Source organism: Gekko japonicus, unplaced genomic scaffold (genome assembly GCF_001447785.1).
Source record: "Gekko japonicus isolate JY-2015 unplaced genomic scaffold, Gekko_japonicus_V1.1 scaffold618, whole genome shotgun sequence".
In the NCBI taxonomy this organism is placed as follows: Eukaryota; Metazoa; Chordata; class Lepidosauria; order Squamata; family Gekkonidae; genus Gekko; species Gekko japonicus.
In genome coordinates, this window is record NW_015159726.1 from 783,712 (window position 1) to 809,231 (window position 25,520).

A 25,520-nucleotide genomic window follows, 5' to 3' on the forward strand; every position below is an offset into this window, starting at 1 on the left:
CTGTTCCGCCTCCTCTCCCCCGACCCCTCCCTTAAGCTTCTACACGTCATGCGGAGAGAAGCTTCCGCTTTTGAGCTGGCTGCGGAGGACGAGGAGACGTGTACGATTTATAGTCGTAGTCAGTGACCTACCTTCCCGTAACCCGGAAGGAGAGAGGTCGGGGTCCGGCTCAAGATGGCGCCTCCCACTCCACTGCTGGCAGGTGGGTTTGCTGTAATCGATAAGGGGCTCTCCCCCCGGTGGGACCAATAGAGCGAGGTCCTTGTGAGGTCACGGTTGCCGCGCGGCGGAGTCCTTTGGAGCTCTTGCGTTGCGTCATGCGCAGCACGATCCTAAACTCAGAAATAAGCCTACTGTCTTGGGTTCAATGGAGATCATTTTCTATTAAGTACACACACACGGGATTGCAACCGTTAGGCGTGTTTACTCCAGAAATAAGTGATGTGGAATCTAGTGCAAGTGAGCCGGTGGCCCTGCTCATATCAGTTTGGGAGAACGTCCCGTTCGTACAGCTTTTCTAAGCCTGGATCGGTCTTCTGTAGGGTTTGGGTGGTGTATAAAAAATTGTACGCATGACCCAGATCATCAAACTGTGATGTTCTTTATCCAACGGAGAGTGCATGAATGCTTCAGAGGGACTGTGTTGCATACAGTTGTGTAAAAGGGGTGTTGTTTTGGTGAAATTCTTTGTGGAGACTTAGCCACAGAAAAGTTGTGCATTCTTAAATGCCTCCTTTTACGTAATTGTTAAAGATGATTTTTTATCAGGTGTGTTACAGCAATAGAGTCGGTAGCATGCTGTCTGAAAAGACTGTATTTTACTTGACAAAATACAAAGCTGTGGTGACTGTGGAGCTGCTCTGATTTCTTCTGTTCTCTTCTCCCACCTGCTCTTGCAACTTGGACATCTCTGGACTTGCCACTGAGAGGGTTTCTATAAGACAGGCATTGCTTGGAGTTCTACCAGTTATGCAGTTCTTGTTTTGTAGAGTTATGATCCACATGTATCTAGGATTCGTGTCAGAGGTTTGTCCCTTAAACTGAGTTGAAAATATTGTGATCACTTAAAAAATAACAGTACATTAGAGTTGTAAATGCCAAAATTATTTGTTGAGGATATTTTAATTTTGAACACCTGTAGTGTCATTAATGTGTTTCCTACTTGCTTCATTCAGTGTTCTGCTTGCCAATTTTGTGGACTGCTTGGGTCCTAATGGCATTGGTGATGAACTTTTTTTAAGCAGTGTTAATGTAGAGTAAAGATGATTGCCAGTCACAGTTTTCGTTCTGCTACACATAACACTAAACATATTATAATGTAAGAGTATTGTAGGACAGTACAAATCTGAACTTTTGCATAGGTGATTAAACTGGTTAGAGGTAGAGATGTGAAGTCCCGGAAAAATTCGGGAAAAACCTGTTTTTTGTCTGTTTTTTCCCTGAAGCCTTTTTTGTTTTTTCCAAAAAACTGAAAAAATTGAAAAAAGAAAAGGAAAAAAATTGATTATGGAACATTTTATTTTAACATGATTAATAAAATATTTTAAGACAAGGAGTTCAAATATTTTCCAAATCATTTCTAAAAAATATGTATGGTCTAATTTCTGTGCACTGAGGACAAGCAAGTCCTAGGTTACAAACTGAACTCTCTAATGCAAGAACAAGATGCATTTCTTCCTTTAAGAGGTGCTATTGTCACAAGTAAAGAAAAAGGTTTCAGCTTTGTTTTTGCATGTGGGTGGGTATTCTGTTTGTAATAATTGTTTGGATACACTATATTTTTAATATGCTAGTTGTGATAATTTCATGCCAAATAAAAATGTCCATAGTCATATTTTATGTTCCTAAAGTAACAGAATGACTTTCAATCTGGAAAAGAAAAAAGAAGTGCTAATGTGGAATTTTTTCCAATTTTTCCAAAACTTTCCATTTTTTTCCGGAAAATTTCTGGAAATTTCACATCTCTAGTTAGAGCTTGCTAAGAGGCACTTGAGGTGGAGTTTGAATCGTATACTGTACCTTGTGCAAACTGGTCTGTATTTCAGGCTGCCTTTTTAGTGTCACTGTGTAAATGATACCTTGGTGTTGGGTATATTCATCTGAGCCCTCTGTGCTTTGCCAGCAAGGTCTGTCCTTTTGTTGGTAACTTGCTAAGTGGAAATTGCTAAGGAGTGTGGGAGAATTATTTCTCCAAGACCTTTTCTTGAGGTGAAGTGGTTTATGGCACTGCTTTGAGATAAAGTGACAAATGTGGGAGATATCTAAAAATGGTACATCTTTTTCTTCTCCCTGCCTCTGCAGTATGACAGTTCTGAGCAAAACCGAGTAAATCTGAGACTGGCATGAGAATTTGAAATTGAAAATTTGGCAGAACTATGGTTCAGCCGTTTTTCCATAGCTGTAGAAAGGGAGTAGTTTGTTAGGATACCATGACCACTGAATTTGTTTCATTGATGTGGGATGAACGTTGTGTGTTAATTCACGGATTAGAATTGTGTAAGTATTTATAACATTGTGGTAGGAATTAGGGAGTTTTCATGCAAGAATTAGTGATAATGTAAGATGACCATTTTAATGCTATTGTTTTTCCTCTCTTTTCAGTGACGTATAAACTAATGTTATTCACACAGCACACTCTGAAAAAGCTGTTATGTGAAACGGTATTATATGTTTTTTCCCATAGCTGGCAGCAGTGCAGCTGCACCATTTAAGTTTCTTGATCTGTCTGCTCCAGTAGTCATGGATTTCAGCAAACTTGGAAGGGTGTAATTCCATTTAGGATGATGCTGTTGGTTGCCACCTTATCCAAGTCAGTTCCTTGCCAGTGTTAAGGGATCAAAACCAGTATATTTGATGACAACCATAGATTCAAATTTGATTACTCAGTTCTCAGGCCACAAACATTCCTTTAATGTGAAAATCAGTATAAATTCCACTGTATATCAAAAGCAATCAATGCTGTTTTCCCTACTAGTGCGAGGATCTGAAGGACTCTATATGGTGAACGGGCCTCCTCATTTTACAGAGAATACAACATTTCAAAGGTATGTTGTTTTTCAGTTCCATTCAGTATTGTAGCTTGTGGATTATAAGGAGTAAAAATATCACAGAAGTGTGTGTTTGTCGTTATGCTGTAAATTAGAACTTTTATTCTGTGAACAAAGAAGCATGTTTCTGGTTGCCATTTGAAAATACCCCCCCCCCAAACACAAGGTTTTTAAGTGTATGAAAAGACATCAGAACCTCTGTATGGTTTGGGTTCCTCTCTGCTGGAGTGCTGAACTCTGTTTTGACCATCAAGTGTAAAAACAAACACCCTTGCCTAGTAACTGGAAGGTCTTGAATTAGGCACCTTCCAGATTCCAGCTTTGTAAGTAATGTGGAATAATGACCTCCATACTCCATTGCCAATTCCCTCCCACCACAATCACTGCCCATGGGGCAGTCTCCCTTGCATCTTAAAAGGACAGGAGGTCAGTAGGTTAATGAAGATACCCTGTTTGAAAGTAGAAGTTATAAAGGTCTTTGGGTGTCACTTGTAGGGCTATCAAATTAGAGTGCTTTCAAATGAACTAGAATCTTGAAATCCATGTGTAGTCCAAGGTGCCCCAGTTACAAGAAAAATCTGAAAATGGGATATTGGTACATTTATCCTTCATTAGGTAGGGACTCAGGTTGCATTATAAAATGGTCAAGTACTTCCAAACCACATGGAATGCTGAAATTTGGCACCCACATAACACAAGACATACTGAGGTCCCTGCCACACGGGGGGGGGGATGCGCGGGCAAAGTGCGGCTTTTGAAAGCCGCACCAAAATAGGCACACAGCGGCGGGATCACACAGATCCCGTGAGCTGCCGCACACTTGCTCCCCAGCACGATCAGATGCCGGGGAGACCGGGGAGAAAGCCACGAAACAGAGAGGGAGGCTGCTGAAGTGCGCATGATTTGGAGATGGGAGTAAGCAGTGAAGTGGCTAAATTTGCGGATGATACAAAGTTGTTCAGGGTGGTGAAAACCAGTGAGGATTGTGAGGCACTCCAAGGGGATCTGTCAAGGATGGGCGAGTGGGCGTCAACATGGCAAATGGGGTTCAATGTGGCCAAGTGCAAGGTGATGCACATTGGAGCCAAAAATCCTAAATATAAATACACATTGATGGGGTCTGAACTGGCAGAGACTGAGCAAGAGAGAGATCTTGGAGTTGTAGTAGATAACTCACTGAAAATGTCGAGACAGTGTGTGACTGCAATAAAGAAGGCCAATGCTATGCTGGGGATTATTAGGAAGGGTGTTGAAAACAGATCAGCCAATATAATAATGCCCCTATATAAATCAATGGTGAGACCTCATTTGGAATACTGTGTGCAGTTCTGGGCACCACACCTTAAAAAGGATATTATAGCTTTGGAAAAAGTGCAGAAAAGGGCAACTCGAATGATAAAAGGGTTGGAACACTTTCCCTATGAGGAAAGGTTAAAGCGCTTAGGGCTCTTTAGCTTGGAGAAACGACGACTGAGGGGTGACATGATCGAGGTTTATAAGATTATGCATGGGAAAGAGCAGGTAAAGAAAGAGGTACTTTTCTCCCTTTCTCACAATACAAGAACTCGTGGGCACTCCATGAAACTGCAGAGCGGTCGGGTTAGAACGGATAAAAGGAAGTACTTCTTCACCCAAAGAGTGATTAACGCATGGAATTCACTGCCACAGGAAGTGGTGGGTGCTACAAGCATGGACGGCTTCAAAAGGGAATTAGATAAGCATATGGAGCAGAGGTCCATCAGTGGCTATTAGCCACAAGGTATAGCTAGGGGCTCTGGGGCAAGTGATGCTCTGTCTTCTTGGTGCTTGGGGGGGGGTCAACAGTGGCTTCTAATGTCCTGGCCCCACTGCTGGACCTCCTGATGGCACTGGTATTTCTGGCCACTGTGTGACACAGAGTGTTGGACTGGATGGGCCTTTGGCCTGATCCAACATTGGCGTCTCTTATGTTCTTATGTGTGAGCATGCGCAGTTCAGCCAGGAGCCTCGGATGCGCCGGCAGAAGGACACGCCGGCAATCCCACGGCCGCGCTTGCCACGGCCTTTCTGGTAAGTCCACCTCTAGGGGTGGTTCTTTTTTGCAGCGGGTTTTCGGCCTGAAGGGCTGGATCGGGGACAGGTGCGTGCCGCTTCCCAGATGTTGCGGTGTGATTGCGCCTGTTTTCTGCGCCCCCGATCCGTCCCTCTCCCGGCCCAAACCCTTACGTGTGACCGGGGCCTGACAGTTACTGAATATTGGAAGAGACATCTTTTAAATCTCCTCCTACAAATGAGGGCATCAAATAGACCCTCAGGTGACTAAAGTGTACGTAAACCATCTAGAAAATTGAAATTTAATAGAGAAAGTAGAGTAAATGGAACCATTTCTGAAACCTAACATAAAAAATGGGCTGTATATCTAATACATGTTAATGTTGTGTATAATTTGGTGAGATTTCAAGTCTCTAGTTTGCTTCTCTGCAACATTCTTACATATTTTATTTTTATAATCTTTAACTAAAGGGAATAGCATTGAAGTTTCATAGAATAATCCTAAATAGGTCTATTCAGTGGGGCTTACTCCAAGGAAAGCATTCTTAGACTTGCCTCTGAAAAAATGTAGGCAATTTTCATGGTATTGTATGCATCATACTATTTATTTTATTGTGTCCTGAATTTGTAACCCAGCTTTACTACACTGTTTCTTCTGTGTATTGTACTGTTCTTATTGTACTGAATCCTCAGGTTTTATTAATCCTGTTTTATTGGATCGTTGTAGACTTTATACTGCCATTTTTGCCTTGTTCTCTAATTTTGTAATTCTCATATAATGATTGTTTGTGTAGTACTGTTCTTTATTACATTTTTAATGATGTAATCCACCTTGAGTCTCAGAGATAATGGCAGACTATAAATGAGCTAAGTAAATAAATCTTCAAGTGATAATTTTCAACTCAGTCTAATGTTTTTCTTCTTGTTTTGTGTGATATATTTGAACAGTAATAGGAATGTGTTATATTTTCAGGGATTCTGGGAGAAACTGCAAGGTTTTTGCTTTCAGCAAAGATGGTTCCTTCTTTGCTTGGTGCAATGGAGAACAGTCAGTACATCTTTTATTATTTCTTACCCTTGTTAAGATGTGTGAGGCTGTGCATTTAGTTATACATAAAGCGTGTATACAAAATTGGTTAAATAAATATTCCAATTGTTTTACATTCTTCAGACTATTTAAAACTTTCCAATCAATTCTTCCAGCTGTAAACATTTCATAGGCTGAAGCCCTATAAAATCAGTTACTGAAAATTCTGCATGTAGAATAATGTAACAGGGCCTGATCACTTAGTTTCCAGTGGATTTGGAAAGTGCTCTGGAAGAAGAAGGAGGAGGAGGAGGAGGAGGAGGAGGAGGAGGAGGAGGGATTGAATCTATACCCCGCCCTTCACTACCCAAAGGTGTCTCAGAGCGGCTTACAAACTCCTTTCCCTTCCCCTCCCCGCAACAGACACCCTGTGAGGTAGGTGGGGCTGAGAGAACTCTTGACAGAAACTGCTCTTTTTCAAGAACAGCTGTGCCAGAGTTATGGCTTGTCCAAGGTCATCCAGCCAGGTGCAAGTGGAGGAGTGGGGAATCAAACCCGGTTCTCCCAGATTAGAGCCCGCGCACTTAACCACTACACCAAACTGACTATCATTCAGAATGTATTGGAAACATTTTTACAGTAAAAATATCAGTCACAGAAGGTCATAAGAAGGAGTCCACATATGCATCACTGTTGCATTTTTTGGGGGGGGTAAGATTTCTCCCGTCCTTCTCCTAAGCCCTGAGAAGGGTAGAGTAATTGTCACACGAGATGTCTTGCTGCTTATTTATTTATTTAGGAAATTTCTGTGCTGCTTCTCTGGTGTCCTCTTTATGCTCGCTCACAATTAAAATAATAAAATATCAGTGTAAAAACAAACAAGCTTTTCATCAGTTTGAAATTTAGAAGATTCCTGTAGCCTTCTCTTGAGCTTGGAGAACGTCTTAGGTCATTAGACTGTGCCGAAGAGGCTCAGCATGAGAGACATGAGCACTCCCCCCTGGGGGGAGCTTGCTCCTGCTGTTTGGATGATGGCCCTCAGAAATATTTCTGATGCTGACTGTGACATTACGATCAACACCTGTCCCCATTGGAGGCAGGAAGCAGGGTTGTGGAGGAAGCGTAGTTTTGTGCCCAGATTTGTTGACCCTTCTTCATAAGCAAAAGCTGTTTGAGCAGTCTCTCAGATTGTTACCACAGTCAGTGGCAAATTTTCCTTGTGTCACACGTGTCATGATTCTATAGCGTCTCAGAAGTAAATGATACTGATATCAGTGGGAGCTGCTGTTAAGTGTGCTTAGGACTGTAGTGGTGTTATGACAATTCACTACAGTTCAGTAACCCTTTGTGCACCACTTGGGTAGTTAGCTTATTCATCCCTTGCTGAAGAACCTTAAAGGATTTTTAGTGTTGTAGACCTAAAGTGCGTGGACTCCAATCTGGGAGAACCGGTTTTGATTCCCTACTCCTCTACTTGCACCTGCTGATGTGATTGTGGGTCAGTCACAAGCTCTGGCACAGCTGTCCTTCAAAAGGAGCAGTTTCTGTCAAGAGCTCTCTCAGCCCCGCCTACCTCCCAGGGTGTCTGTTGTGGGGAGGGGAAGGGAAAGGAGTTTGTAAGCTCCTCTGAGACTCCTTTGGGTAGTGAAGGGCGGGGTATAAATCCAATCTCTTCTCTTCTTCTTCTAAATGCCTTTAGTCCTGCCTGCAGTCTCATTGAAATAAATTGATTTAAGCATGGGTGAGGTTGTAGTTTTTGAACTTTGAATGAATAATTATGATGCATCCCCCCACCCCCCCCTGTGCTGTCGAGGGGAGATATTACATCATTCTATTTTGCCCCCCATATGTGCATGTGAGTGCACCTGGAAGTCATGGCAACCTCTGGTGACTGACCCCTAATGGGGGCTTGGAGAATATTCAGAGAGGTGGGCTGGATAAAGCCTGCCCCCGCCTCCCGACTGCTGGTATTCCAAGGAGGTCTCCCATCCAAGTACTTGCCAGAGTCGACCCTGCTTAGCTTCAGAGATCTGATGAGATCGGGATTGCCTGGGCTATCCAGGTCAGGGCCATTCTGTGTTTGTAAGGAAGTTATGTGATATACACAGGGCACCTTTAATCTCAATTAACATACAGTATATTTGGCTATGTGCCAGCTTGAAATGTGCTCTTGGTCTACTTTTCTGGAGAGATTTGGGGATGGAGGACAGATGCTTAAAGGAAAACTTTCTTGTGACAGTCCATTGCAATGCGACTTTTGCATGTGCTCTGTCTCAAGGACACAGTAGTGAAAATATATGCCCAAATATGTGTACCCAAGCATTTGGAGGCTTGGGGCTCAGTGATATCTCATGAACCATTTAATTTTCTAATGTTCCAGAATTTAGTTGTGCTATGAAATGAAAAATTGTGCTTTTGTGTTGTTTTAAGACTGAAAAGATTTAGAACGGCACAGCTAAAACATGGCAGGTCTAAGACTGAAATCTGGCTATTAATTAACCAGTCTAATCAAGCTATGTTGAAGTGACCTCTCTCTTTTTTTGGTTCCAGAATAAACATTGTGAATGTCACCAGCAACAAATTACTGCACTCTTTTGATCTGCCAAAGACCGTTTGCCTTGAATTCTCTCCAAAGGGCAATGTCCTGGCAACATGGCAGCCCTACACAAGTGAGTGCATCAGACGTCTGCCATAGCTGCCCTCGTTGCTACAAGCATTCCTGGGTTGAGCTGTAGGACAGGAAAGAGCCTTCTCCTGAAGGATTTAGCACATTGTTAGTATACCACTCTGGCGCCTCCCTTTTCTTCCTTCCCATTGCTATCTTCTGCAGTAGCAAAATTTAGAACATCAATAACTCAATAATGTATGATGAAAGCATATGTGCCAGGAATTTCCTCTCTGACTTATGAGACTATTGTTATAATACAGAAAAGAACCATAACTGTTGAAAGGGGCCCCAAAACACTATATCCAGAATCCATACTCATCTGTGCATCCCTCCTCCCATGTCACCCCAGCATACAATGAATGGAAAACAGGTTCACTATGACACTAGTAACCGCATGTGAAAACAGGCAAACCATGGAAGGATTTGTGCCAAAAAAATAAGCCTTTACATAGGGCTGCCAAGCCGCGGCGGGGGATCCGTGCGTCGTCACAGGATCCCTGCCACAGGGGGACAGCACAACGCCGGTGCAGCGCGTATCGCTGTCCCCCCGCGGCAGGGATCCTGTGACGATGCACGGATCCCCCGCCGCGGCTTGGCAGCCCTACCTTTACATCAGAGTTTTAGTTTCTGGTTTTGTTTGTTTTTGTCAACGAATGGTGCTCAAGGCAGTTCTCAAGGAGGAAAAAATTAACTACCTCTCCCTGAAAAATATATTAAAATCCTGAGAGCAATTCGTCCTATAACAAACAGCAATCAGTATGTATGAAAAAAGAAAGTCTTCAGGCTGCTCTGGAAGGCCTGAAGGGATGGTGTGAATCTCACCTTCTGGCAAAAGGAGGTCCACATTCTCTCGCACTGGTCCCCACCAGCCTAACTTCAGATAAAACAGGTTCTTATAAAAAGGCCCTGCCTTGAGGGGAGGGGGTGTTAGACCTGGGAGTGGTGAGGGTAGTAGCAGAACCAGCCTTGCTAGCATGCATGTTCATTAAGGCATTTAACAGTTTGCATCAGGCTGGGAAAGGCGACTGAGAGGCGATTGTAGAGGCCACTGGTACCATTGCTGCCTGTTTATTGCAGCTGGTAAAGATGGTGCAGCTGGGGTGCCCAACCTCCAAGTGTTCGATATGAAAACTGGCAATTCTTCGAAGTCCTTCATCCAGAAGAAGCTGCAAAACTGGTAAGGGAGCATCTCCAACAACGTATTAATAAAACGTGGTTTGAAAATGCATGCTTAGTATCTGCTTCAGTTGTGCAGTTTGTCATATCCAAAATCAGTGGTCATTTTAAATGGTTGTGCATTCACCGCCAGAACCATGCTGAGGTTGTGTATTATATTTTTGATTTACTATATTTTTATCCTGCCCTTACTCCAAGGAGCTCAGGGTGGTGTAGTCTCCTCCATTTTACCCTCACAGCAGCCCTGTGACGTAGGTTAGGTAGAGAGTTTGTGACTGGTCCAAGATCACCCGGCAAGCATCCATAGAAGAGTGGGGCTTTGAACCCAGATCTTAGTCTGACATTTTAACCGCTGTACGATATTACTAAACATAAAAGTGTGGGAACAATATTCTTGAGGCCCAGATAACAACTGCTACTTTCTTGGGTTTTTATATTCTCTTCCTTCTTTTTGTTTTCCCCCCTTCTCTAATCATTAGGTGTCCTTGCTGGTCAGATGATGAAAGCATATGTGCCAGGAGTGTTAACAATGAACTGCACTTTTTTGAAAACAACGACTTCAGTACGCAACACCCTTTCTTGTACTCTAGATAAGCTTTCCCCTAAGTCTTCTCTTTTTGCTTTCTTTCATTTTCATTAGTTCTCTTGTGTGTGTTTTTTGCTACTGGCTTGTAGCTTTCCACTTCTAAGATTTGAAAGAATCAGAGCATTCCTTCGGCATGTGGGTATAACTGTGAAAAGCTCCCTTGGCTTTCTAAGATATTCACATCTGCTTTTTCTTAGTGGCTTGGCTGGAAAGATTTCAGCCAGGTGCGATTTCTCCACTTCCCCTCTCCCGCTGTAGCCCAGAATGCTCCCTTGAAGTGCTGCTGGTGGGGGGAGCAGGGGGAGCCCCAGGAACAGCATTGGGGGGGGGGTTGGAGATCTGCCAGGGGAAATCAGTGACAATCCACCCTCACTTGTGCATGAGGAAATGATCATCAGGATCCAACTCAGTGTATATTTGGGAAACGCTGGGAACATTGGAAATGTTCTAGCAAAGTTCCTAGAAAATGAGTGTCACAGGGGGCAACACATGGCCAGGGAGGTAGAAGAATATCTTTAGCTACGGATGCTTGAGGCATCAAGGCAGAAAAACTGAAGGGGAAAACTTGAGATTGACAACAGAGGCCTGAAGGAGAAGCTGCAACTAATCATGGCTGTGATGCTTAAACAGGGAGGGACACCAGACAGCTCAGGCCCAACCAAACCTAAGCTGCCAGAGAGGTGTGTTAGCTAAGCAGCGAACAGTCACTGAGGGTGCTGCTGCAGCTAAATGGACCTGGTGCAGCTGCTCTGACCGTGTCTGCTGCAGTACCAGTGCCTGGATACAAATGGATTTGCGAGGCCTGACTGCATGGTGCGGCGGAGTAGTGGATCATGCTCAGAGATGGAATTATGTGTATCTGTTCTAGCATTAGCTTTTGTTGGGAGTTGAGGGAGGAAGTCGCTTGGTGCTTGAAGAGTGAATTTAGGAGCAGAATGTCCTATATTCTGGGTCTCTAAAAAGCTAGAGCACTTGGGTTACCAGAGTAAAATCTGCTTGAGGGGTGGGGGGTGGGCTTTTGGCCTACTTCTGAACATAGCTGAGCACAGATAAGACAGAGCAAAGGCCTTGGTTTGACTTCCTGTGGTGCTTTAAGTAGCAGCTGAATATTTTTTGTGTTTGCTTTCATGATGAAGATGCTCTCCTAAATCTAGCCAGTTTGGTTGGCTCTTTAAAGACTTAAGGAAAGCTTTTGGTATATTTCTAATAATTTAGCATTGGGGAATATAATCATATTTTAATGTATCACATTTGCATAATCTTGAGAATATCTAGTGTTTGGATACACTTGCTTCAAAGTGGGTACTCTACCAAGAGCTGCTTTACAATGATATAATTTTACTTCTAGGTAGTGTAGGCTTCTTAACACGATCTAGCAAAGCACCACTTCATAGGCAGTGTTATTAACCCGAGTACAATTATGTTGTTGCAGGTACAATTGCAAATAAACTGCATTTGCAGAAAGTCAGCGATTTTGTGATATCACCAGGAGAGCAGCCGAGCAAGGTGCCTTCATTGATTTTTTTTTAAAAAAAATTCAATTCCGCTTTTGTTGAGATGTAAGACTTTTGATGTTATTGCACTACTGAAGTGAAACATTTGTTGGTACAGGTGGCAGTCTATGTCCCTGGAAGCAAGGGGGCTCCGTCTTTCGTCAGACTCTATCAGTATCCTGTCTTTGGAGGCCCGCAAGCTGCACTGGCCAACAAGAGTTTCTTTAAGGCTGATAAGGTGGCACTGCTGTGGAATAGTAACGGTATTACAAATGTCACATTTTCCCCCTTTTATCCATCAGCTTAAGCCTATCAACTCTCTGTGTTATCCAGCTGTATAACTAATACAGATGTCTTTGTGTGTAATCTCAAACACCAAAAGCAGTGTTTTAATATGGGTTTAACATCCTAGCAGAATTAGTAACAAGTGAATAACCCGGAACCCCACTCCCCTGGCTTGACTTGGGGGGAAATTATTGTTTGTGACAATTCCTGTCAAATGCTATGAAAATGTTGAGGGTTTTTTTTTGTTTTTGTGCTCATGGCAGCAGTGCTCACAAAAAATGAAAAGGGGAAAACTGTGGTCCCCACCTTGTTTGAGAGGTTCTCTTCCCCTTTTCAAACCAATTACAAAACCTTACCTTTGTGAAAGAGGAGGGGGTAACTGGTGGCAAGGAACACTTATTAGACATAAGAGAGCCTATTTTCTTCCAGGGATTATGGGATTTGCAGTTTTCTGTGCCTCCCGATTCAGTTCAGGAACAAAAGGGTCAGAGATCCCTTCCTTTCATGTCCCAGAGATATGTTATGCATGGCTGGAAGGTGCTACTTACAAAGTAGAGCTAGTCCAGTGGCTACATCCTGTAGTTTGTCTTGAATGTTCAAATATCCCTGTTGGAATCACTACCCTGATCTAAGTTTTCATGACATCTAAATTGCCCTTTTCTGTACAGACTTAAATTTCAGAATGTTATTGAATAGCTTTGTTTATAAATCTAGTTATATTTTCTACCTGAATAGCCACAGCTGTGCTCGTAATCGCCAGTACAGAAGTTGACAAAACAGGAGCCTCATATTACGGAGAACAAACTTTGCATTACATTGCAACAAATGGGGAAAGCGCTGTCGTACAACTACGTAAGTGATCGTTCTCTGAATTGTATGGCGACCTTGAAATTTTTCTAATGTGGATAAAGCAAACCTTTCTCTGCTGTGTTTGCTCTCACTACCAACCTGCACTGACAACATTTCTGTGGAGACTCAAACATGTGGGCTATTATGCTGATTCACATGGAATGAGGTGTGTAAGAGGTGAAACTGAAGTTGTGATTCATAGAAAGGAGATGGGAAGCATGGGGCACTGAACCCAGGAGCTTGTTCCCTGGGGCGTGGTTGAAACTGGGGGTCGGCCAAGTAGAAGCACTCCCCTGTGGAACACTTGCCAAGTGTCTCTTTTAACAAGGGCTGCTAGTGTAGCTGCTTTGCATGGGTCACATCCCAGTTTAAACAAGATTCTGCACGAGTCAAAATCCTGCACTGGAGGGCCTCAGCTGCCATCATGCTTCAGCTGTGCCTGAGGCTTGAACTCGGAAATACTTGGTTCATTAGGGCATTCAGTTGATTAATGGGTTCGGCCCCCTCCGTAACTTTCCTTTAAGCAATGAATTCAATGTGACAATAAAAATGTACCTTGCAGGGCCTCAGTAAAACTGAGATTTTGAGCATGTGGTTCAGGTTCTATCTGACAGGTATGTCTGGACAGGCTGCAGGACCTTCTGATGCCCCACAGCCTTTTGCTGCTTGTCAGACTTACTGGGGGCACCTTTTAACCTTAGAACCAAAGACCTGGAAGGGGCCATACAGCCCAACTAGTCCAACCCCCTGATCAATGCAGGATTAGCCTAAAGCGTCCCTGACAAATGTTAGTCCAGCCACTGATTGAAGATTGCCAGTGAGGGGGAGCTCACCTCCCTAGGCAGCCGATTCCACCGCTGAACTACTTACTGTAAAAAAAATAAATCCTTAATATCCAGCTAGTACCTTTCCGCTCATGATTTAAACCCATTATTGCAAGTCCAATCCTCTGCCTGCCAACAGGAACAGCTCCCTGCCCTTTCAAATACTTAGAGAGCAGTCATGTCCCCCCTCAACCTCCTCCTCTTCAGACTGAATATTCCCAAGTCCCTCAATTTTGCCTCTTAGGACTTGATCTCCAAACCCCTAAATATCCTTGTCACTCTCTTCTGCACCCATTCAGTTTTGTCAGTGAGGCCTCCAGAACTGTAAACTTAAACTTCAGTGAATTCATTACAGTGACAAATCTGTACCCAGCCGTTCTTAAGTAAGATTTCAGGACTAATGGGGCTGAAAGCAGCTTGGGATAGTCTTTGTGCCACATGATATTGTTAAACTGGTGCTTTGCCCATCATTGGTTGGTCTGGCTGCTGCTCTTAAGCAGACTTTAATTCATTTGTTGGGCTTGTTTGTTCCATTGATGAAATGTTCGCTGACTGCTTGCCAGCCCAAAGCAGCCAACAGCAGTGCTTTAGGATCCTTGCCAATCCACACCATTTATTATATAGCCCAGGCAGGCAGCAAAAAGAGGAGGTGGCTGAGTTCATGGTAAGCAACCATACATGGCTGGAAGGGGGAATCTGGCTTGGCAGGTCACAAGTGGGTGGTGGCTTGGCCTTAAAATCTGGCACCCCCAAGGATCTTCATGCATCCTTCTTTTTTACACCACCAAAATAAATTCAGGGAGTCTCTCCAAGGAATACTCTGAGGAGAGATTTCTTGTTAGCAGAACATTGTGTGTGCGCATGTGTGTAGTTTTGATCTTAATGCCAAACATTTTTTAAAAAAACACCTTATAATACCACAAAATGAAAGATGCTTAGCAGGTAACAGAACTTGCAGTGAAGTTCCATTGGAATCCAATGTTCCCTCTAAGATGTGGAGTCTTGTGAGCAAAAATTCTGCTTTGTGAGCTACTGGCATTAAAGTTGTGAGCGAGCAATTTGGCTACTGCATAAATTAGTTTGCTCTGGAGCCATCCTTCCTGAGCTAAGACAAAAATGTGTGAGCTGGAGGCTAAAAAACTGAGCTAGCTCACACTAACTCAGCTTAGAGGGAACACTGATTGTAACAGGAGTTTTATAAAGCGAGAGGACTCTCCAACAGTGCAGTCCTGTGCAGAGTTTTACTGCAGTCTAAGCCCACTGGTTTCAGTGGATTTAGACTGGAGTAATTTTGTCTAGAATGGATGGCATTGCAAGTTTTCTAGGCTTCCATTTGAACACTGAGACAAGAAAGTGGCATAACGGAACATGCTAAAAAGTATACATTTTTCTTTAAGATCTTCCTTGGCTTTGTATACCAAGCTGTTTGGGGGCTAATAACCCCCAAAGAAATCTCTCTTTTCTAATTTAGAGCAGTGCTTGCCTTCAGAGAAGAGTGAGACAAAACGTCACCTAGCATGTAGAGTTACATTGCAGTCTCTCTCCCCACCCCTTTAGGAATGAAAAGATACATATATATATATATAGTGTCTCAGACTAATATGGATACAGGGTTGGATCCAGCCAGCTTTCCAGTTACAAAGGGAAGGAAGGATGGTTCCTTTTGACCACCAAAAAAGGCTATGCTAGGGATTCTGGGACCTGTATTGACAAAAGCCATGTGGAACGGGGGCTGTAGTAAGGAGGGGAATTCAGCAAGATAGAACAGAAGTTTGGTTGGATCCAACCCCATGGTTTTATAACCTTGACTTTTTTGTTTTCCTTTAGCAAAAAATGGACCTATATATGATGCAGTGTGGAATCCCAGTTCCACGGAGTTCTGTGTCGTACATGGTTTTATGCCCGCCAAAGCAACTATCTTCAACCTAAAATGCGATCCTGTTTTTGACTTTGGAACTGGTCCTCACAACGCTGCCTACTACAGCCCGCAAGGACATATCTTAGTACTCGCTGGATTTGGAAATCTCAGTGGACAACTGGATGTGTGGGATGTTAAAAACTACAAACTGATTTCCAAACCTCAAGCCTCAGATTCCACATATTTTGCATGGTGCCCTGATGGAGAGCACATTGTAACTGCTACGTGTTCTCCTCGGCTGCGAGTTGGGAATGGGTATAAGATCTGGCATTACACCGGGTCAGTCCTCTACAAATATGAAGTCCCGCCAAATGCAGAGCTCTGGCAAGTTGCCTGGCAGCCCTGTTTGGAGGGAACATTTCCAGTAAAGGCAGTCAAGTACAACACCGTTCCAAGCAAAGTGCCGAATGATGAGCCAAAGGCAGCCCAAGCTTATAGGCCCCCAGCTTTGAGGAACAAACCTGACACGAGTTCTAAACTTGTAAGTAGCAGTCGTTTCCATTGTAGGATATGTTATTACAAACTGTTGTCTCAGTTTTGGGAAAGGGTAAAGGAGAAAGTACTGGATCTGTTTTTCATATCAGCCTTATGGAGAATAGCAAACTAATTTTAAATTTTCACCTGTTTTATATTCTTTTCAGACCATGCATTAAAAACAGAGTTTTCTTTTCCTTTCCCTCTCTTCCCCACAGCTGCATTTTTGACACAAAGACGTTTGGGTACCTGAAAAATCTGATATGTCATTTAACATAATGAACACGTGCATAAGGTTGACATATGGAATGCAGCTAGTGGGCTAATTTTTCTACTTGTTTAGCTGTTAGCCTCATCTCTTGGGATGAGGCAAGTTGCAAACCTTCATTTAAAACAAAGCAAAACATGCTGGCAATATAAGAGGGCTTGCTAGCTGAGTATCAGAACAAAAAAAAATTCTGTCACCTACTGTCACTGAACAATAAGAGTCATAGGGTTGGATCCCGGCTAAACTGGCATTTCTACTGATACCCCCTCCCACTGCAGACTTCCTGGTGGGTATCCTTCTCCCCAGGGAGCAGCATTTTGTGGTGATCATTGGATTGTAGTAGGAGTTGGGGAGGCAATAAAGCTCTCTTCTGCAGATGAAAAATTTAGTCTGGATCCAGCCTGTAGCTTGGACTCTCTCACTCGCTCTCTCAAATCTAGGTTACCGTTTCTCTGTATTTTGAGAATGAGCCAGGGGGAGCAATGCCCACTAACTGACCACCACCACCCCCCCCGGATATTTTGAAATTGTTCTATGATGATTTCCGTACTTCTGCTGACTCTTCTGTCCCTCTTCATCTCTATGTCCATTCTCCACCTTCATATTTCATGGGAACCTGTTCCATGATTAAGTGGGGCATACCTGTTGTTCTGCAGAACAGGAATGGGTCACAGGAGAGATGCCCAATATCACAAGAGAATTCTTGTGATGAACTCTTTTCTCCTGAGGATTATACAGTTATGCACCTGTCCCTGATGAGTTCGGTCTGAAAGATGATGTCTTAAAGTGGAAAAGACGCTCCCCCCCCCCCTTACTAATAACACCTTAAAGACCTGAGACATGCAACCAAAAGAAGAGTTAAACCGTGTTGATAGAAGGCTTGATCACAAGTTACGTTTTATTCCTTGGTTATGGTTCTAAGAGCTAATCACGCAAATTATTGGTTACAAAGAGCTGCAAGCCTACCTATAAACAGTATTAACAGGAGACTGCCATGGGAAGCATAAAATATAGAATGGGGTATCAGTCATAGTCAAACATATTTTGAGAGGTTCTTTTAACTATTTAAGGTACAGTGCATCAAAAGAAAGCCATAGGAACATGCATGCAGACTTACAAGCATATGCTGCTTCTCCCATGGGGTGCCCTGACTGCAGTGCAGCATGTTGAGTATTGGACCCCAGAGTCCTCGGTTGATCTGTTAGGTTTCTGCCTGTCGACACCATCACTGAAGTCCTTCCAGAAGAAAATATAATGTCCCTGTGCTACTTCTAGTACAGTATGGGATAAATGACGCCTACCTAGGCATAAATACAGAATGAGAAAGCTTGCAGATACAATGCAAAAGCAGACACTTGGAGGTTACAAAGTTGCTGAGGCCGAATCTCAGCTGCAGTAACGGGAGTGGTTCTTTATACCCTTCTGTTGTGCAATGCTGTGTTTCCCCCCCTTATGTGTTGTTCTGGCTAACTTAGTCTCTGATAGTCGTATCTTGCACAGCCGCATCCCTAATTGCAGGGCTGTTTTTCCTTTCCTTCATTTCCACAAAACGAGGCCCAGCTACTCTGAACTTTAGCTCCACTTTGAGTTGCTGACATGGTCTTGAATGGCAGTTGAAGATGGGAAGGAGCTGCAGGTGGGAGAATCCCATCTCTTAACCATGATTAAAAGAGAGCCACCATTGCATCTCCGATGGCCCTTTATGTGTGGTGGCTCTCATTTCAGATATTTGTTTCGTAGTCTTCAAAAGCACATTTGTAAGTCAAGCCCTTTGTTTTCTCCCCGTTTTTTCTTCTAAAAAAATGTAATTGTGAGACTACAGTACCAAAAGAAGTGTTGTCTTCTCCCATGCAATTGGGTCATTGCTGGTGTCTTACTCTTCACTAACCATGCTTAAGTGGAGTTAATAAAAGAGAGTCATTATGTAAGATGGCTGATGCAATTGCAGCCTCTGTCTCTGTGACTGGAAAACAAAATCAGATTTGCAGACAAAAAACATTGAAAACTTCAAATCTTCAATCTGTGTCACATGCAAATGTTAAGTCTCTAACAACTTGGTACAGTAGGGGATTTTGTCTACAAAGGATTCCGAAAATTAATAGGTATGATGAAAAAAAAGCTGCTTGTTCTTTTTATGAGTTTTCATATCAAAAGCTTTTTAAAAAATCTTTCAGCATTCTTTTAGTCTTCCCATGTGGCATTTGACTACATAGTGTTCTGCCACAATGTAGCCCTTATTGCAAAGCTGAGCTTAAGCCAGACTGATATTGAATATAGTAGTGGATGTGGAATGGGCAGCACCTAAAATGAAATTAAGGAAAAGAACATCATGGGAAGAGGCTGGTTTCCCATGCTTTCTTTAGTCTTAGGGCTGCTTCACAAATTAAAGATTCTTTACCCAAAAGTGACATCCATGCAGGGAGTACTAGAAAACCTGCATTTCACATAGATCAGATACGGCCACCTGGTGGCTTGTGAGTGGGATCAGACTCCCAAAGCAATTTTAGCTGCCTGCTGGCAACTCAACCAAGTTTTAATCAAGGTATGCTAAAAATAAACAAACTACCATTTTCACAAGCAGCAAGAAAGAGAGATTTCACATTTGAAAGCTGCATCTCTCTGTAGGTTTCATCTGTGATGCCTGAGGCATGCTCGGACATGTGCCTTGTAAATGTGAAGCCCTTAACTGCTTGGAAGTGGTTTTTATTAGAGTTTTACCACCTGTGAAGTGGCTGCTTTATGTGCCAAAATATGCATCCCAACACCCAGGTTGCTGGCTAAAGGCTAGCATGTCCTTCCGGAATAGAGAAGTTGGCCAATTTTGATATGGATCATCACGTGTGATGTATAGTTATGCTACCCTGGGTGACAAGGTACATGGGTTTTACACCATTTCTTAACATCAGTGAAAGTTCTCTTCTGTATAGAAATTGTATAATGTATGGCTTGAACCTAAGTAATGATAAGAAAAATAGCACAAGCTGCTTTTTTGTCACATTTTTTATTGTGAAGTATGATCATGCTTTTTAGTAACACTTCCTCTCTCTGCTTCCTTTTAGCATGAGAATGAGCTACCACAGAACATGAGGCCACAGTCAAAAGGTAGTGATAAGCCATTATCTAAAACAGCGCTCAAGAATCAAAGGAAGCATGAGGCAAAGAAAGTTGCTAAACAGGTACAGCTGGTGCTTAATCCTCTTAGGGACAATGTTGCCTTGTGTTTGTCAACTTGTTTACTGGGATGCTGCACAGAATTTTCACGTATTCATGAACAAAAGTTGCAGATTTATGAGATTATGGAGGGTTTGTCTGAGTCAAAACAAAATCATTGTTTTGGCTGATTTAATAGAATGTAGCAGATTCTGTTCAAGCATTGAGCAAGTTTACATGATAGATTTTTATCATGGCCAGCAACACAGGGTGGCATATGTGGTTCCTCTCCCCTTTGATCCTCACAACAGGTCTGTAAAATAGGTGAGGCGGAGAGATACTACCTACCTGAAGATCACCCCAAGTACATCATGGTAGAATTGGGATCTGTACCCACTCAAATCATTATACTTAACTGTCTCATCCTACTCAGCTTTGAGGGGAATCAAATAAGTATTCTGGGAAATACAAATCCACAAAACCACATTCTAAGTTAGGGGTGAGCATGTGTAAAGAAGATGTACAGCATTTTAGAAGAGTATGCGTATGACTTCATTAAATTTGCAAAACGCAGAATGATTGCAGAAAAAATTCAAGGAATAAAACACTCTGCTCTTAAATACAGAGCAAATCAGGATTAAAGGGGGAATGTAACATCATTGGGAGGGGGAGTTTGCCATATTTTAAAAAACAAAATCTGTTATAATAGTCGACCATGATGCTGAGCTGAAAAATGATTCATTTTCCTATTTAAAGGAAGCTAGAGCTGAAGGGAACCAAGAAATTGCTCCAGGCTCACCTGTGCTGAATGAAGTTCACACTGTGGTACCCTCCGTAACATCAGGAGATCCTGAAGTAGACAAGAAGATAAAGAATCTAAAAAAGGTAGGGAGGTTCTCCACTGAAAAAGTTTGCTTGTTCTGATGGTCCTTTGCTGCTTCATGACAGCCCTGTGGCTTGTGGGATCTTGTGGAATGGTAGCCATTTAAAATGTGTTCTCTGCTTCTAAACTTACTGTCCTTTACCTGGACCTCTGGGTACGTTGTGAATTTTCAGGAAGGACAGCAGGTGCTACCACAAAATGGTTGCCATGGAGGGCAAGAAAAGCATTTGGAGATTCCAAGCTAAGCATTCTCTTTCAGAAGTCACAGTCTTCTCTACTGCAACAAAACAGACAAGATAAGCATCCACCGGGCAATTGAGTCCCAAGTGGCTTTGGCAGCCTCCCACCTGTCCTGCCGTGTAGTCAATGGAGTAATGCTGGCAAGAAGGTGCTAGAACTTTAAATAAGGGATGCTTTTACCCAAGCCTTGCAGTCCTTACAGTAGTCTGACCAGACTACATGAGATATGGGAAGTCTCATGAGCAGTCTCTTAGCCTTTAAAGAAAACAAAAACAAAATGCAGCCATGTGGATCTGCAAACTTGATTATCATGCAAAAGAGGTGCATAACCACAGAATCATAGAGTTAGAAGGCCATCTAGTCCAACCCCTTCTCAATGAGGATCAGCCTCGAGCATCCCTGACAAGCATTTGTCCAGCCGCTGCTTAAAGACTGCCAGTGAGGGGGAGATCACCCTCCCCCAGGCAGCTAATTCCACTGTTGAACAATTCTTTACTTTTAAAAAGCTTTTCCTAATATCCAGCTGGTACCTTCCCGCCCTTAATTTAGACCCATTATTGAGAGCCCTATCCTGTGCTGCCAACAGGAACAGCTCCCTGCCCTTTCAAATACTTAGAGAGAGCAGTCATGTCCACCCTCAGCTTCCTCTTCTCTAGACTGAACATTCCCAAGTCCCTTGGCCTTTCCGCATAGGGCTTGGTCTCCAGGCCCCAGATCATCCTCGTCGCTCTCCTTGCACCCGCTCCATTCTGTCCAATTTCTGCCTACTGGCCACTTCTTCAATTGGATGTGCACTCAGCTACTTTTCTCATATTGGTAAAGATCTAGGGACCTTGTATCTTCTCCTTTGTGGGTGGGAAAGAAGCTGCAAGGATGATGTTGATTGGAAAACAGCCTGGGCAGAGGAGTTAAGCTTGCATACCTTCTGTTCACCACCACTATCTCCATCAGATTCAGAAGCCTCTGCTGCTGCTTTTCTCTTAGTTTTAATTTTCTTATCAGGAAATAATCGACAGGTAAATAACAGGTACACCCAGCATCAAGCTGTAAGCTTCCTCCCCCCCCCCCCCCACCCACCCGGGGCCTGGAACTTGGACCAGGAACGCCATGTCACATGGTGTGTAGAAAAATATTACTACAAAGGAAGGGACAACTTGCCATAGGCCAGGCAAAACATCTGGTCCTGTTCTCATTCTTTTCTCCCAGTGGTTCAGTATGGCAGAGGCAGTATTGGCAAGAAGCAGGTTTTTAATATTTATCATGTTATTGGTTCTATGGGAGTTCAATAGCCATTGTACAAGAAAAAGTGACATTAATCTTATTTGAATGACTTTTTAAAAACTGGGGTCTAAACCAGAACTGAAGTATAAAATGAAAGGAAAAGATGAACCAGAGTTGAAGTGAACTGAATAATGTTGGCCCACATACCCCCTCCCCAGCTTGCTGATCTGTGGAGTGGGGCCCACAGCTTGAGGTTGGGTAGGAGCATAAGGGCATCACACAAGAATCCTTGGGGAGTGTCCTTAGAGAGCACGCTTGCTTTTTTTTACACCATGGAAAGCTTTTAAAACTTGCTGCTGCCTCTTTGTCTTGAACATGTTTGTCTTCCCCACAGAAACTAAAAGCAATTGAGCAGCTGAAAGATCAAGCAGCCACAGGCAAACAACTAGAGAAAAACCAGGTATGCCCACTAGGTTACATTAACATCAGGTTACATTAACCTGGATTACACTAGTAGATAGTTTTTTAAAGATCATACATTTACCCATTAGAACAGGGGTGTCAAACTCATTTGTTATGAGGGCCGGATCTGACATAAATGTCACTCTGTCAGGCCGGGCCATGTGTGCCATAAAATGTAATGCCAGGTACTGGAGATATAAACTTTATAAAGGACACAGGCAAACCCAATTAACAATCAAAAGCAATTGATTCCTAGCAGTGAAAGTAATTGATTTATGGGTGTCAGGCTCCGTCTGTGGCCCGGGAGCTGACCTGGCCGTGGCGTCTGGCTCCCACCAGGGCAGACGGTCCTGGGAGTTGGAGGAAGTTGTTAAGGAGGAGTTTGCCGTGGGGCTTCAGGCAGGGGATGGTTTAGTCCCTCTGCCGGCGTGCGCAGGACACCTCTTGCTCCCCCCCCTCGGCTCTCCGTTTCTCTCACCTCCATTCTGTTGCACGTTTCTCCTCCCTGGCCCCTCTGCATCTCTCTCCTTTTATTCCCTCTTCTCCACTCCCAGCACTGCCTGTGTTTCCCGCCCCCTCTACTCCTAATCTGGCCCCGCCCCCGGTGATAAGAACAGACACCGTCTGGGCTCCTCACCGTGTCCACCCTTAGCTCTCCCTCTGTGACGTCCGCGCCGCTGCTTGCTGGGGCGGGGTTCCAGGGTGCACACTCCAGGGGCCGTGCTCTGCCGACGCTACTGCAACTCTCTGGGTCGCCAAAGGTTGTCTTTGGCGTCGTGGTTACCATGGTCTTTGGCCACCGGTTGCCATGGCGTCATGGTTGCTCCGCTCATCTGCTGGTTCCCGGGTGAGTTGGGCGGTTGGGGTGTCTCGGGGGGGTGGGGTATACATCCTGCGGCCACCAGATCAGGACAGTGGTGGAGCCCACAAAAGCCTCAATAAATGTATTTAATCATATGCAAACTAGGGTTTTTCCAAGGGATACCATAAAAGGGGGAGAACCTTATATTTCCATACATACCAGTTGCTTGTGGGCGGGTAAGGGCCCTGGATGGGCTGGTTCTGGCCCCTGGGCCTTATGTTTGACACCCCTGCATTAGAATGTTATTGCACTGTGCCCTTGGCTTAATTCTTTGTTATGTGCTATAAACATCTGACAGTGTCCTCTGTGTGTATATTCTAGCTGGAGAAGATTCAGAAAGAAGCTGCCCTTCTGAAGGAGCTAGAAGATTTGGAGCTGGGCATTTAGAGCTTTATGGAAAACAAATCTTACGGTTTTGTCCTGAAACCTAATTTGATTTAATAATAAATGACTAAAATGCACACTTTAAATATTTGCTACATTTTCTCTCCCTGCCTCTACTATCTGAACCCAGGTACAATTTTGAATACAAATATTGTAATTTGGAACTATACACACATTTGCTATGTTTCAAAACAGTATTGCCTAAATACCAAAATAAATCATGTCAGTTTCTTATTAATCTTTTGCAAGAATTCACTTTCACCTACACATGAGATATTAAGGTGTTAAAAATAAAATGTTAAAAACGGTGAAGTCCTATGCAGGGTGACTCCAAAGTAACTCTGCATGGGATTGCATTGCAATTTTCTGGTTAAGTGGTGCAAACATTGAAAGTAAATGAGCATCTAGGGGAAAAGATAGAAACCAATTGCTTATCAAGTGCAAAAGTTCTAGAGTTTGTGAAGTATCAGTTACAATGTGTACTCTGGCCCATCATGTATAGATTGTTCTGAATGGAATGCCATTGAGGCTCTTGGCCAGGATCAGGAGAGCTGCTGAAGGCCGGGGGAATGCCCTGTAGAATATTTGAATTGTTTCCTTGGAGTGCCATATTACAAACTGCTTAGGAAGCTCTTCTTGGCATCAGAAGAAGTTTGGTAGGGGAGCTGGGTGTCCAAGAAACAAGTCCAAATTTCCTTTGTATGTACATAATTAGACATGCAGTTCTTTGGATCCAGATTATTGGATTTGATTAGGTCTAGGGCTGGAAGGAGTAGATTCGACTTACATACAGCCCTAAAACAGATATAGAACACTGATAATTCTGTTGTTCAAATTTGCAGAACAGGAAAAATGATGCATGTCAAAATGCATTTTGTGTTTTGATTCCAGTTTTTCAGAATTTGTATTTTTTGAAAAAAAGACAAAAGGAATAATGGAAAAGGAATGATCAGATACATGAACTTGTTGGGGACAGTGGCTGTGGAGAGGTTACACGTGGGTGGATGGGCCCTGTCTTGCTGGGATCAGAAAGCTTAAGGCAATAAACATGCGTGAACATTTTCATGTTCTTTGTGCTAAAATGTTTTTCGTGAGTGTTAGAAACATGCTTTATTTCTGAAGACACTGGAGTTTCTTGGGCTCTCCAAGCTAAATGAGACTCAAGCGTCAGGGCTCCACCATGTGTAGTTTCTGGGCTTTGGGTGGCATTTCATAGCTCAAACAGGCTCAGACATTGGTATAGTACACAACAGCCTATATTGCAGTTGAATACAATTAACTCTGAAATAAATGTAGATACTACAGACATGGCCTTAATATGATTTACCTTATTTCCTTGCACCTACAAATTCATTCATTGAATGTTGCAAATAGTTCTGACAAATAAGCAGTGTCATGCATGATCTCTTTGAATGCATCACTGAACAAAGCATTCATGTCAAAACAGTGTCAAAGGTCATAAGTGCATCTCACATAGTTGCCTTTTGATAGCCAACAAATTCAGTATGAAACAGGAATAAAGAAGATGATTTTAATGTACTGCCTCCTTTTAACACTTTTTACCCTTCCATTTTATCACTGCAATTCTAAAGAAAGTGAATATATTTTCTTTTTTAAAGTTTGCCTTAAAAATTATTTTTGATGAAATATACCCACATTTATCCTCAATATT

The 25,520-nt window shown here is 43.1% G+C and overlaps 1 protein-coding gene across 1 annotated transcript; it reads left to right on the forward strand.

Annotated features, from left to right (window-relative positions):
• The first annotated feature begins 60 nt into the window (after positions 1-60).
• On the forward strand, positions 61-24,017 carry EIF2A (eukaryotic translation initiation factor 2A). Its single transcript, XM_015424464.1, has 14 exons — positions 61-202; positions 2,975-3,044; positions 6,052-6,126; positions 8,656-8,774; positions 9,851-9,950; positions 10,429-10,511; positions 11,968-12,041; positions 12,147-12,291; positions 13,049-13,165; positions 15,814-16,385; positions 19,706-19,822; positions 20,553-20,681; positions 22,535-22,600; positions 23,786-24,017. The coding sequence occupies exons 1-14, from the start codon at positions 175-177 to the stop codon at positions 23,849-23,851; spliced, it is 1,761 nt and encodes a 586-aa protein (XP_015279950.1). The 5' UTR covers positions 61-174; the 3' UTR covers positions 23,852-24,017.
• Positions 24,018-25,520: the final 1,503 nt, after the last annotated feature.

Bases quoted from the DNA above. Each gene is read 5' to 3' on its own strand.
- EIF2A (XM_015424464.1), top strand. From the start codon at position 175: ATGGCGCCTCCCACTCCACTGCTGGCAG. The intron at 6,127-8,655 runs GTCAGTACATCT...TTTTGGTTCCAG, and splicing joins GCTTGGTGCAATGGAGAACA to AATAAACATTGTGAATGTCA. The intron at 12,292-13,048 runs GTATTACAAATG...CTACCTGAATAG, and splicing joins ACTGCTGTGGAATAGTAACG to CCACAGCTGTGCTCGTAATC.